Here is a 15,128-nt window from a genome sequence, read left to right as displayed (position 1 = left end):
TAGGCTGAGAGTGTGCGACTGGCCCAAAGTTACCCAGCCAGCTTTCATGCCTAAGGTAGTACTAAAACTCATACACTCCTGATGTCTAGATTGGTCCCTTAGTCATTAGCTCAAACTGGCCCTTTAATGTTATTACTTATTATATATTATCAGAGTAATATTACTCTACCACCTGTCATATACACACACTTTAGCAATATATAATAATACAATAAAAATAAACTTGATAGATTCATCCATGCAACCTATTCAATCACCATAATTAAAATGCATCATAAATCACTATCAAGGAAAAAAAATCCTTTCCAATATGCAGCTCTATTGTAAAAGTCACACATATGTTTTATTTGGAAATGTCTTTCAGAAAGAAAACGCCTTCTTTGGTGTTAATGTCAGAAGAAAACAACTATGTTCATTTGCAGGAGATTCAGGAAAAAGCACATACTTTCATAAAATATGTGAAATTCACTATTTTGCTATTTCTTAAAGTATCAAACACTTGGAGGTGAGATCTATCAAACTCAATAGCCATAAAAGCTAAATAAGGCTGTTTTATTTACCAAAGCAGATTCTTTTCTTTAATACTAGAAGCTGAAAACCATGACTCTTTTATCCAGAGTTTGTAAATACCTGGTGTCTTACTACCGGTATCAGAAACAAAACAGTGATATGCTTCATTTTTCAATCCTACGCATCAAGTAACATGGGATTTTTATATTGCAACTACAGCCCTAGATCACTGAAATCCCCATTGTCTAATTAACACTACTTATTTTGTGGTCATGAATGCATTTTAAAACTATGGTTATAATCCTCTGATTAGCCATTTCACATCCCTCCCGCTGATGACTTCTGAAAACCCTCTTGTAATATCCCAGTAATAATGCCCATTACTGTGTTTCAGATGTATTATGAAAGTTGTCAGATTTCCACAGGAAGGACATATCTGTCATTGAGGCTTGCCAACTCCACATCCTTTGAAATGATTGCACATATGTTAGATTTGACTATTGTATTATAAAGTGTAGCCACAAATTTGATTCATTCATTTTGTGACCTACACATAGAGGGCCACATGATGTTCAAGCATCGGAGATGGAATATGCACACACAATTCTACTATTTTTTTTAGTTCCTTTTATTAAGAATAGGTGCCAGTTTGGTGTAATGGTTAAAATTCTGTCTTAGAAACTAGAAGACTGTGAGTTCAAGTTCAACTTTAGGTATAAAAGTCAGCTGGATGATGTTGGGTCAGTCACTCTCTCATAACCCAACCCATCTCACAGGGTTGTTGTGGGAAAAATAGGGGGAAGGAGTATTATGTTTGTTTGTCAATCTGAAATAATAAAGGTGAACTAAACATCTAATAAATAAATATGTAGCCTTCCTCCTTATTTCATGTTAGCAGAGCTTATTTCTGAAAATAATCCTAGGACACATCCCAGTTCATTTTTTGGTACTTACAATTTAACCAAAAATAAAATATTTTTTAAATGATAGCTAAAAAAGACTATGTTTATATGATACACCCACCCCTAATCTAAAGTGTTTTATTCAATTAACTATTACTTTTCTTTTTTAATATTTATTTTAATTGTTTTTATGATTGTTTGCCACTGAGAATCACTCGTTTGAGATGAGCAGCTATACAAATTGATTGATTGATTGAATGAATGAATCAATCAATCAATCAATCAATTCTATTTTTTGTCATTCCATGATATTCTGAATTATACAATACAGTACAAGTCACAAACAAAATGAGCATTGCCAAAAGGTTAACACATTATGCAAACACATTCTTAACTTCTAGTTGTAGATATTCTATACATTAAAAATTAAAACATCAAATCATAAAACTTCAATATAACAGAATTATTTAGTAACAGAAGTGGTATATAAACTGATCGTTTCATATTTATATTAATTATTTTTAAGAAGTAGTGGAAAGTATAAAAGTCTACACACAAAGGACATTTTGGGTTCTTATGTATTTATGGTCACTGAAATCATTATCCCATAATATATAACACTCAAAAACCTGAGACGTATGAAAATGTATTTCAATTTTTTTATTGATCTTATCTGCATATGCTTGATAACTTGAAAAACCTTCCTTAAGTGTATGTTTTAAAGCATGGGTCCTCAAACTACATCCTGTGGACTGCATGCAGCCCGCCGAAGCCATTAATCTGGCCCGCACAGGGCCATGAGGCTGCCCTGCCCACCATTCAGCTGAATGCAGAACTTACCTTCGTGAGCCCCGTGGGCTGGAACTGAAAGGTGAGGTCAACAATTTTGGCCTGCAGAGACATTCTTGAGGCAGGGGAGGTGAAACACAGAGAGCACAGATGCCCTAGGAAGCCAAAAAATGGGTCAAAATGGGCCATTTTTGGCCAAAAATGAGCCATGTTTGCCTGTTCTTGGTCTTCAGAATGCTTCTGAAGGTGGGAAGGTGAAAAATGGGGAGCACAGATGCCCTAGGAGGCCAAAAAATGGGCAGAAATGGCCTGTTTTTGACCAAAAAATGAACCATTTTTGCCTGGTTCTGGCCATATTTCTGGAGGTGGGTGGGGAACGGGGTGCACAGAAGTCCCAGGAGGCCAAAAAAGGCAAAAACAGCCTGTTTTTGTTCTGCAGAATGCTTCTGGAAGTGGGGTTGAAAAATGGGGTGCACAGATACCCCAGGAGGCCAAAAAACTGGCACAAATGGCCTGTTTTTCACCTCCCCCACCTCCAGAAGATAGATAAAAAGAGAGAGGGAGAGGGAAAGAGACAAAGACAGACAGAGATTTCTCAAGCTCCTTAAGGCTGAGAAGAATTGCTGCAAAACTGAGTTTCCTGAAGTGGATCACTAGACTCCTAAACAACTGAAAAAATGATCTAGTAAAAAAAAAAGGCAACCAAAAGAGCAACTTGCAAACACAAGCAAATAAAACACCCCCAGGACCAAGCAAAGTTTAATTTGTGTGCATTGTTCAATGGACTGTTAAATTGGCCATGCCCGCATAGTCACCTGACCTAGCCAAGCCCATCCAGTCACATGACCACCTAGCCATGCCCACCCAGCCGGTTTGACCCCCCAATAGTCTGAGGGACTGTGAATTGGCCCCCTGTTTAAAACGTTTGAGGACCCCTGTTTTGAAAAAATTTAAGAGGTAAAACTTCCTTGTTACTGAGATGATAAAACTCTATTTTATTCCTAAAGATTAGAGTTGCTACCTATAGTGCTTTAGTTATCCCTTTTAATTGCAATTATAGAAACTCTGAAGTTAGTGATTTTGATCCTTAAGTTTTTATCTGAATCTTACAGAATAAAAAAAAGATGAAAAATTGCTTCAGATCCTGAACTTCTCCGTTCCCAATGATACCCTTGGTGGTTTAATTTTATTTTCTACCAAGTAAATATAAGTCTGCCATTTCTTCCTATGGCAGACAATACATTGCTGCATTTGAAAACAACGTAATAGCAAGGGCAAAACTTACCAAATTACCCTACCATTTGATAGCTCAAAATCTAGATTTAGGGTCATCTAGAGTTTTTAAAAAACCAACCTTGATCACAGATCAGTATAACTTACATAACCATAGTATAAGAATATGCTACAACTGCCTGGGCTCACATTCAAGATATGCCATGATTTTATTAATATATTTATTATTATTATTAATATCACACAACTATCAAAAATAAATAAAATGACTAATAGCTTAATGTGAAAACCCAATATATATCTTTTGAGGGGGTGTTATCACAGCTTTGCTCCAAGTTGGGGAAAAAAACTAATATTGGGCCTACAGATCACAATTAGTTTGAGTTGAAATGAAGAAGCAGAAAAGAGCAAAAATAATAAATATCTGGAGTGAGCTGAATTAAAAAGAGAGTAAGCCTTTCCATCCCAGCTATAGCCATCAAGCTGAATCTCCAGTGACCTTAGGCCATCACGGTTTAGTGTACAGTATCCCTCTGATACTGGGATTTCTACAGTTGGAGACTATCTTTCAGCACTGAAAGGCTATAAAAAGCCTGTGTTAATTGTATTGGGTCCTGAGACAAATTAATTATTGTTTTAATTAACAATTAATTAACAAATGCAAGCAAGAATATACCAACTGAACTGAATCATACTAGCAAAACAATGTTGAGCAGTTCACAAGGAATTCTTAACCTGTTCCCAAAAGCATTTTATCCAAAGTCTGGCCACCAGCTGTCCATAATCATACATACTGAGAGCAAACCACCAGGGTTGAACTATCACACAAAATACAGACATTCTTATGAGTCAAAGGTTAAAAAACAATAAATGCAACAACAGACTTAGTACATAAATCATAGCCAGGCAGAAATAAAAATGTGATGGACAAATTCCCTGCTAAAATCTCAGAAATGCTTTCGTCTATGAAAAAGCTTCCCCTGCCCCAACCTTTCCCCCACCCTTATATGGAGCTTAGATATGAATTCAGAGCCCTGCAGCTTTATTATTAAGATGGAAGGAAAGAATATGGGATGGGGGTAATATTGTTTTTTATTGTTTGTATATTGGTTTTTTTTTAATTTTTTGTAAGCTGCCCAGAGTCACTGACAGCGACAGAGGGGCCATATAAATTTTATTAAATAAATATGACTATGAAGAACAGCTTTCTGCCTACCTTTGAGATGGCAGGTAAGCATATTTATTGAAAAAGCAAACCTGCAAGCCTAAATTCACCCTAGCAAGGAGACTGGCGGCATGGCTGCCACATAGAATGCAACCTGTGGTAATGTCAAGGTGGGAATTGGTGGCATAACGTATCCTCTTTCCTAAATGGAAAATCAAACACTAGTTTCTGCCATGAGCATGTGAGTGGGGCTGGGTAATTCCATGCATTTTCTACCTCTGCATCCACAAGACCACATATGCTCCAGCTAGTCAGCTGGAACATTCCTGTGTTTGTTTTATGACAGTTCAGGAGCAATATTTATTTACTGCCACAAAGATATCAATCAATCAGCCTCCTGAAAGACTGATAAGTTAATATTCCCTTTACATAAATAGCCTCTATTTGAAAAAGCTGCTATACTGAAAGCTCACACAAAGATGGCTTCAGTTCTTTCTTTTCTTTGCTTTGGTGCTGAATTATTTTAACAGCTTTACGGTTAACTTGGCCTGGCTCATCCCTATACAAATAGTTCTCATTTAGCAGCTGACTTATTTAATGACCATTTGGTAGTGAAAAATGTTACAACCAATCTATATATTTATGATCTTCACAGGCCTGTAAAGCAAAGGAAAACTGAAGTGAGATCATAAACATAGTCACAATTTCACTAAGTGACCATTTTCTTCAATGACCAAGTTGCTAGTCCCAATTGTGGTAATTAAATAAGAACTACAGTACCTATACTTTAGCCATCCACTCTGATGTCCCTGAATTCCTGCACCATAAGCCTTATGGTCTCTCAGAGAAGACCCTCTATAACCTGATGCCAATCCACCCAAGCCTTTTGCACTATCTAGTCTGACCTTAATGGCACCCCAACAGAGGGCCACTCACGATCAATTTTTATTTCTATTACCTCAAATTTATGGTCTGTTCTAGTCAGTCTTGGTGTGGTGCTAGGTACTGTCAGGCAGAAAGAGACAGGACCATACATTAAGTTTCAATTAAGAAGATTTATTGCACAAGCCTAAACTAGGAATTTAGTTAATTAACAGTAACCACTAAATTGGCACTAGATAAGAGTCAACAGAATTCAAAGAGGGTTGGATTTGGAGCATTTTCAGACACCTAATGATTCTGGTCAGAAGCCTCTTCAGACTCCTACTCCAGGATCTTTTTCTCCTATAGGTAGTCAACTATCCAAAACTGCAATTCTTCAATATTGAATCAGGGGCTGAAAATCATTATTACAATGATTTGTAGATTTTGATTATTACTTTCCAATCATAAGGATGAGAAGTTAAAAAAAATATGCAATTTCTGGCCCCAGAAGAAAATAATTGCCACAATGGAAGTTATCACTTACACATAATGACGGAGGGCCATCATCTCTCAAGATCAACAATGATAAAGTTTGCAATTTATTGAAATTTGTTTCCTGACAAAAAAAAATCCTATAGCATTGAATTTATTGAATTCTTCACATACTTTCAACATACAGAACCTATGTGGCTTCATCCAATACAATTAAGAATGTATGCACGTGCACGTGCACGCACGTACACACACACACGTGTGTGTGTGTGTGTGTGTGTGTGTGTGTGTGTGTAATGGATCATTGGAATTCTTTATTCCAGTTCAGTATACATTTCAAAAAAAAAAAATCGTATAAAATTACTGATCAGTTACTATGGTTTATGAAGCGATGGAAGCAGTCTGGATAATAGATTTGTAGTGATTCAACTCAGATATATATAAGGCAATGAAAATTGATACTTTTTAATAGAAGCAGTAAAAGGATTAATATTCCTAATTCAATGTCTAAACCGATACTACTGTACCACAAGATCATAAGAATACACAGTACTAAATATTATAAATAAGGTTTATTGTGCTCTGGGTTGTATCCAGAATCCTTCACCACTTACCTAAGAGTTTACCACATTGAAATCAGAAGGTTTTGCATCTGAGTAGACATGAACAGGCTTAGAACTAGATCAAACAGAAGTCAACATGAAAGTTTATCTATAAAGATCGAATTGCTTCTAATGCAACTCATATGCAATTTAGTCTGGTTCTAAACTTGCAATTTTATGGCAAATTCTGTTAATATGAACAAATACCTCCCTCACCCCCCTGCTCATGAGCACTTTCTGATAGGAGAGAAATGTTGCTGCTTTAAGTATTTTACATCTTTCTTATATTGTTTAAAAAATTAAATTACCCATGTCTTGTTTCTGTAACTGTAAGATTTTCGCTGTTACATCTTGCTGATAAGGTCTATATTTTTCTGGCTAAAAAATTAAATGCACAGGAGCTGCTTCAGGATAAGCTTGAAATGAAATTCCATATTAAAAGAAGCTTTGTAATTAGGGTAAGTGATTTCTTTCTAGGAATAAATTAAAAAGTAATAATATACAACACTACTAAAAATACTGAAGAACTGATCATTAGGCCAATCTTGTATGCAATATTATTAAAATTAACTCAATTTTTTTCAAAGAACACCCTGCTATATTATTTCCATATTCAGACTCTCATTAAGTTTATTCTCTTAAGGAATAGGGCTTGATAAAATGAAATTATTATTCAATAGTTTTTTTTAACAGAGCTGATATATGGTACAACACAACTTCACTTGCTAAGACTTATCTACCAGAAGGGATACAAAAATAATAATAAGGAAAAAAAATCAAAGTCCAAGTTCATTTTCCAACTATCAGAAAATGTACTTTTGAAAATACAATATATGTATCTATTTGTTAATTATTATAAAATGTATTGTTTCTGAATTCAATGAAAATTATTTTTTCATATGTAAATATTTACAGGATTACCACCTAATCCTGCATATCCTTACCAAACTTATTCTTTAATATCTTCATGATTGAAATTGAGAATAGCAATATTACAATAAATCATCAATAGATTTTTCATACATTTTAAAAACAAAGGATAGGACTTACATCTAACACATATAATTAAAAACAATAACTTAATCATTTTTTAAAAAATTTACAACTTTGAAGAAAGTTCAATTTTTAATAATTATATTGTGTACTTGAGAGAATCCCTAAACAAATATGGTGTTAGGTGTTTCAAGATGATGCATGATTTCTGGGGCTAATAATTTCCCAGTTTGAATTTTTTTTACATTTAAATATAATGATAAAATGATTAAATATACCTAGAAATTATGTAAGGTACAATCAAAAATATAACATTGCTAATCTAATTAAAAAAATATACAAAATAGCAATTGAGTAATTGACATTTAAAGAAACTACCGATAGAGATATATCAAAATGCTAATATAAAATTAGCTCAACCTTTAACATATTATTAAATCCAACCTGATTATATTTCTGCGCTTTCCAATGTCAGTTACTTCTGTCAGAAAGTCTGAGCACTAGACAGGGAATTGCTTCTCACTTCTATTCTGTCTTTCATTATCTAAAATTGATCCATATTATCTTTAATAATTTATTTGAGGAGTTTTAGAAAGTAAATATACAAGAGAATTTTAATGTATAAATATCTTATCTTTAGCCTTTTTGCCTAGATAGATAGATGATTGATTGATAGATAGATAGATAGATAGATAGATAGATAGATAGATAGATAGACAGACAGACAGACAGACAGAGGATTCAAAGTACTAAGCTGCTTCTAATGAAGATTTTAAAAAACCATTTTGATAGTCTTGTTTCTATTAGTTTACCTGCATTCTGGAGAGTCTCTATATTTTGGGGCCTAGTAGCTAGTTCTGCAACTGTCTGGACAAATTGTGTTCGGGCTCTTTGATATTGCTCAAAGACTGCAAACAAAAAAGAAAGTAGAGTAAGTACATTTCAGCAACACTGCTCTATACAAACAACTTTGGAAGCACATCCACAAAAAAAAGAGATGTTATGTATCTTCCTTTGTTATGATCTTTGCATGAAAAACAATGATAAATTTTCAGAAATGTTACATGAAAAGGGAAGTGACACCTTAAAACTTAAAAATAAATGATGGCATGGAGATGGGCAAGAAGAAAAAAGATGCAGTATTTGCTTTATATAATTAAGTATTTGTTCTCTAAAATAATAAGATCCAGTAATGGAAGTCAAGGAGCACAGTAAAAACTGAGATTAAATATAATGAAGATCAAATCAGAGGCAAGAAGAATAACAGCTACTCAGAACTGACAATGAATTACTGAATAGCTTCTATCTTTTAGGATTTGTCAACAGTAAAGAAATCAGCAAACAAGAAATAACACTGTAGACTTGGTAAGATTGCATTGGAGCTTTTAAAAAAGATATTCAGATGTCAGAATATGTCAAAACCTACAAAGAGCAGAACCATGCAGGCAATAGTTTTCCCTGTGACAATCAACTGAAGAAATATTACACTTCAAAGTATCAGGGCAGAATATTAATATTTTGAACTTTTTTTGGATAAACAAATCATCACATGACAAACAAAAGAACAAACAAATCATGACAAACAAAAGAACAAACAAATCAATCAATGAAAATTATGTCTCAATTTGTTCCATAAGTTTTCATTTATATCCATATGACCATGTTCCAATCATATCCTGGACCCATTATGCAGTATTTATTTCTCCTGAGAAGCCCATAATACTAAGAAAGATGGAAGGAAAGATAATAACCAGCAGCAAAGTAGACAGATTCAATTACAGCAGCAATGCGTTTACACTGTTGGAAGATCTATAGTACCAGGTTTGAATACAGAATAATAGAGTTGGAAGGGACCTAATCCTTTACCATTTCAGACAAGAGATTGTCCAGTGTCTTCTTAAAAGCCTCCAGTGATGAAGAGCCTACAACTTCTAAAGGCAAGCTGTTCCACTGGTTAATCGTTCTCAGTGATAGGAAGTTTCTCCTTGGTTTTAGGTTGTTCTCTCCTTGGTTAATTTCCATCCATTGTTTCTTGTCTTGCCTTCTGGTGCTTGGGAAAATAGGTTTTCTTTTGTGGCAGACCCTCAAATATTGGAATACTGCTATCAATGGATACAGATAATCCTAGAGCAGGCCTAACTATACAGTGGCTAGGAGTCAATGATGACACATAATAAATATATGTAAACATGTATTCACACATACATATATGAATATTATGAGATCATATATCATATCATATAACATATTCTATTTAAAACCTTTGGTGAGGACCATAAAATCTAGAAAAATGCCTCTTAGAGACTCTATAATTTGCGCCCAAATTAGAATTTTTAATGTGCTAGAAGTGGAAGAGTGGCCCAAAAAAATCAATTCTTCACAAGTGAAAGATCATTGAAGAGTTATAATACTGAGTATAATTTGATAAATTCAAACTTAGCTTTTGTCTTCGCTTTGAGAACCACCATCCAGGACACAACCTGGCCTGGAAACAAATGGCATACCTCTGAAATATCTTACACTCATACACACCACACACAACACACGTACACATACACTTTTCAGGGTATTGTAACTCACTCGCTTAAAAAAAAACCCCAAAACCTAGTGAAATCAGGGAGTCCAGTCCACAAACTCTCCGTATTTAAATACCTTGCAAGACCTGTCTCTGACTCATCCTTCTGGCTGAGTCCTCTCAAGTATGGTTTGGTGTGCCGGCTTTCGCGGTGCTTTCAGGATCTTTCGCCGCGCTCTTTCCTTACGCCTCTTCTCTCTTGAGATGTGGGCAGCGCCCCCCCGGACCAAACTTCTACAAGGCTCCTGCAGTTTGCAGCGCTCTCCTTGTCCTCGGAGCTTTTTCAGTTTGGGCTGCGGTGTGTATCCTTCTCCTTGGTAACCAAACGGAAGCAGGCGCCATCAAAGGGGCGGGAGAGAGAAAGAGAGAGGCTGCGGCCTGCGCCTCATTGTGACATCGCGACACCGCGCACCGGTTCTGTTCGGCGGCTGCGCCGGGCCCCGTTCGAGAGGTGCACGCGGGGCGATGGAAATTGGCTGCAACGGCAGCGGCTGCCCCGAATCTTCCGAGGCTGGTTGGAGGCGCCGCGTACACGCCTTGCTTGCCGCGCTCCTTTCTTAAGACGAGGCTCAAGATAGGGGTGAGGGCAGCAGTAATTCTGCTCCTTAAACGTTCACCCATCTTCTTTCGGGGCAAGTCCCGGAGAATGCAAGCTTTATGCTGCTGAAACAATCAGCCCAAAAGGCTCCATTCCACTCAAAAGTGCGTCCAGCATTCCTCTGGTTGTGGTCTCGACTATTAAGTAGCTCTGTCTTCCAACCGATTCCACTTCTCGCAAAGCAGACGTTTTAAAGGATAATATCTTGGGAAGTGTTTGGGCAAATAATTATTCTACGTGACAATTTGATTTAAAAAAAATAGCGGTTTGCATCATCTGGTCGATGTTCTGTCTTCGCTTATATTAAAATGTTCCCTAAGACGGCCACGGTTCCCAAGACCAAGAGTGCTTGACCTGCGTTACTTCTAATAGACCGGGTTTGCACTCTATAATCGCTTTCAGCTCCGCTGAGATTTAACTACTCTTAAAATTTTAATTGTCAAGTTACATACAGTACAAACGTGCTTTTGTTCGTTAGATTTATACCTTCCCTTTCTTCCAGTAGCTGAAAGAGCTGAAGTTACTCTCTTTCTCAGTGAAGTTCTCACAACAATCCAAAAGGTCACTGAGAATGACTGGACCAAATAGCCCACTCCTATTCTGCCACTGTACCATGCTAGCTTAGCATGAGCCACCCAGCTTTAAGCTATTATTCTACAAAATAGCAGGATTTTTAAAAAGTGATTCTCTATGCCCCTCCTTCCGGCTAGTAATAAGAAATCCTTAATTCTCAGCATCCCTTCTAGTGCTTAGTGAATAATATTGTAATCAAGTTGAGTAGCATCTTTTGGTCAGATTTTGGTTACCACAAGCACATCTCTTTTGCTACACTCTTCCTAGTGAAGGAAAGTCAAATATCTTTCCCTATTTGTAGCATATATGGAGATAATTACAAATATATTTTGAATAGAGATAAATAGGCACTTGGACTTTTTCCAATGTTATGGTAGACTGTAGAAGGGGAGATTTCTCAAAACTCTCTCTTTCTCACCACATTGCCTTTGAAGCCAATAAACCCTAATAATAAATGAAGAAATTTTCCTTTTGCTTTAGTTAATAGCTGAAATCCTATAGCTTAGGTTTTTTTTTCTGGTTTAGACTAAACAAAAACAAGTTTCCTTTTACATTGTGCACCAACAACAGCGTGTATATCTTGCAAATTATCTTGGTTCCTTACCATACACAAATCAGGAATCAGCCAAGAACCTCACCGCAGGTTTCAGAATTGCTGGTGTTTAGATAAAATGCTCAATGACCATAACTGTCCCACTGTAATGTGAACTTATTTCCCAGGTTAAAATTTCTGCTTATCAAGCAAGCTGTTCTCTAACAGGACGGGATCTGTTAGGTTCTTAACTCAAGACTCACAGGGCTGGGGAAATTGGTTGAGCAGGATTAGGATAGGACTCCTCAAGAAAGAATAGAAGAGGGTAATCCAAATTCCCTTCATCCTTAATTCCTCATCCTGAAGCTACTAAATGTCTTCAGGCTTCATCTGCAGGTCTGAGGGTTTTAATTCCCATTGCTAGCAAATGCCAGTTATACTGGTATAGGAAAGCAAGGCACTAGGTCAGAACACTCAGATAAATTAACATTTTTAAAACGTGTTCAAAAACTGCTTCATTATTTCCCTAATTCTTTGATTATCTCCCAATTACTAATAGTATTAGTAAGGGTATTTTTCTTAGGGAAAGATCTAAAATTGTGGCTGAATTTAATTGGCCAACAATTAAACAATTGGCCACAGGAAAAAGAGCCCCACAGGGTGATTTTTCATGCTTTGGGCTTAATTCCTGTAACATAATGTTACCATATGTCATGCCATGCATTTTTTTATCACAAGCAGAGGTCACATTATGTGCATGATGCCACTTCCAAAAGGACCTTCACAGATTCTTTGTGGCAACAACTGGATTTGGCCAAGCAGCTGAAAGAAAAGATCTCAAAGGCAGGTTAAATAGGCATGGCAGAAAGCAATTCATGCCTGGAACAAGCCTATCTAAACTAAGACTCAATCATGAAGCATTTATTAATGCTTGTTATCTGCTTCATAGACATCATTCCAGTCAAACTAATGGTCAAATGATGCTGCAGTTGAAGATGGGCTAAGTATGGAGTTATGCACTTCCTCCACTTTGTCATTTGCTTATTCAAATTATTCATTATTGTGTGTTATACTTGCATCTTGGATGTAATGCACATAAAGATTCTACCCCTTTTTAAATCCTTTATACCAGTCTCTGAACGCGTTGGTGAGATCCATTGGTAGAAGGCGGACTTGATCCTCAGTCTCTGGAAAAAGTTAAACATTTTAACCACTTCATTACACCAGTTCTTCCTTCTAATTATAAAAACAGTATAAGGATGAATTGAATAAGGCTCTTATTATCTATTTCATCTGGACTGTGGATTTATAATCCAATATATATGAAAGTGTTGAGGGTATTCTAATCTGACATCAGATACTACATAGGACTTCAGAGCTGGGAACTTTTATCAGTCCCAACTAAAAGAAAAATTAAATTGAGAGCTGCCTCTTGACAAGTAAACCACCAGCATATTTCACTCTTACTTAGTCCATGGGTTAGTAGATTTTCACGAAGTTAAAATCCAGCAGTGGGAGATCCTGTGGTTGGAAGTAAGATCCATGTTGCCCATCAGAAAAGGAAAAAAAAACTGGTCTCCTCTTTTTCCTTATGATAGACACACAAATATCTAGTTAGCATTTCACATGTACATTAAGCCTTCTTAAATATATTTAAAATGATGGGTCAACCTTTATTTCCATGCCCCCTGAATGTACAAAAATGAAAGGGATACTGATTGGGCTCACATGGCCTAGGCCTAGACCTAGAGCATCTTGGTTTCCTTAATGTTACATAAACCACACGGGCTGAATGCATAAGCCAAGTCAAATCAACTACCTTATGGCTCACTGCAATGTGCAAACCCAGCCAGAGGAACTAGTGCAGATTGGAGGTATTTTCCATTCTTCTTTATAGAATACCTAGGAGTCTCTTTCCTTCTCCATCTCTTGGTACTGGTACTGATATCTTTTCCTCCTTAAAAAGAAGCATTGCGTCTTTGGAATTGTCACATGTCAGGGCCAAACTAAGGGTGAAATATTCCAAAGAAAAGGAGGACAAAGTGGAAAGGTTTTTTTCTCAGTAATGATGCTGCTTTAAAGTACCCATCTTATACAGAGTTAACCAGATATAAGGCCTGTAACCCACCGGCACTCAGAGGGTCAGGCAAGGTTTTGCATGTGAGTAAAACTCAAGTTTGCGCAGCAGCTCTAAATCAACGCCCTTGACTTTTCCCAGCGCTGAACCTGTGTCCGAGGAACTGCCTATTCCAACTGAACTATTCGCTCTCGGCCACCAGACTTTCCAAGCCAGGGTCTCCGAACCACCTGTAATTTTCTGCAAAGCGGGCCGACATAAGTCAAAACCGTCCTCTTAATATCGGGGCGGCCTACAGCAAGGCGAGCGAAGTTTTCAGGAGGCTGGGACTTTCTGGGGAAGCGGCGAAAAGAGGCAGTGGGCGGCGTGGTGTCGTGTGGAAGATCTGCTTTCAGGCGATCGCTGAGGCTCAGGGCCTGAGAAAGAAGGAAAGAACCCCCGCCTCCAAAAAAGATCAAAGCATCACCCGGCCACTGTGCAGTTCGTGTGCACATCTAAATTCCAGTTCGGGGCTCCCTGGGAAATCTGCCTAGGATTTCGGAGGTAGCAATAAAAGTGCGCAATTTTTGTGCACGGTGCAGAGTTCCAGCTGTGCGCCGCGGACTCTCTCTGCTTCCTTAGAGACCAGAGAAAAGCGCCGTTCCCCGCCGTCCTCGACTCGAAATAGCCACAGAAAGGAGAACTTGAAGCAAGAAGCAGAACCAAATAACCTCCGCAATTGTCTCCTTCAAAGCCTTTTCTGTTCTGGGCTAATGACGCAGCGTAGTTACAATTTAAAGGCCCGCAGCCGCAAGGCTAGTGTATAACGTCACGCAGCAGTCTCTGTGACGGGGAGTGCGCATGCGCGGCTTTGTGGTTAACTTCGCTTCCCTCAGAATACGGCTCTACAATGCTAAGTCCCGAGCTCCCGCCAATTTAGAGTATTTTTAGTTATTTGTTGTTGTTGTTGTTAGTTGCGAAGTCGTGTCCGACCCATCGCGACAACGTTCCTCCAGGCCTTCCTTTACCATCCTCTGGAGTCTATTTAAGCTCACGCCTACTGCTTCAGTGACACCATCCAGCCACCTCATTCTCTGTCGTCCCCTTCTTCTTTTGCCCCCAGTCTTTCCCAGCATTAGGCTCCTCTCCAGTGAGTCCCTCCTTCTCATTAGGTGACCAAAGTATTTGAGTTTCATCTTCAGGATCTGGCCTTCTAAAGAGCAGTCAGGGTTGATCTCCTCTAG

At 37.5% G+C, this 15,128-nt stretch overlaps 1 protein-coding gene across 4 annotated transcripts in view; it reads right to left on the bottom strand.

Annotated features, from left to right (window-relative positions):
• SPAG6 (sperm associated antigen 6) overlaps positions 1 to 14,660 on the bottom strand; it is a 48,641-nt gene extending 33,981 nt beyond the window's left edge. Inside the window, exons 1-3 of one of the 4 annotated variants that reach the window (XM_032236689.1) lie at positions 13,648 to 14,660; positions 8,363 to 8,458; positions 6,570 to 6,633 (exon numbers count right to left, since the gene is read on the bottom strand). Coding sequence is in view for 2 of the 4 variants with exons in the window: in XM_032236685.1 (XP_032092576.1) it covers positions 8,363 to 8,458; positions 10,203 to 10,227 (121 nt within the window). In the remaining 2 variants the exon portion in view is untranslated. Of the gene's footprint in view, positions 1 to 6,569; positions 6,634 to 8,362; positions 8,459 to 10,202; positions 11,226 to 13,647 lie in introns of those variants that run through there. The other 3 variants (XM_032236687.1, XM_032236685.1, XM_032236686.1) reach the window with 3 other exon arrangements.
• Between the last annotated feature and the right edge of the window lie 468 nt (positions 14,661 to 15,128).

Source organism: Thamnophis elegans, chromosome Z (assembly GCF_009769535.1).
Source record: "Thamnophis elegans isolate rThaEle1 chromosome Z, rThaEle1.pri, whole genome shotgun sequence".
Classification (NCBI taxonomy): domain Eukaryota; kingdom Metazoa; phylum Chordata; class Lepidosauria; order Squamata; family Colubridae; genus Thamnophis; species Thamnophis elegans.
The sequence above is the reverse complement of the archived record's forward strand: the minus strand, read 5'-3'. Positions and strand labels throughout refer to the sequence as shown.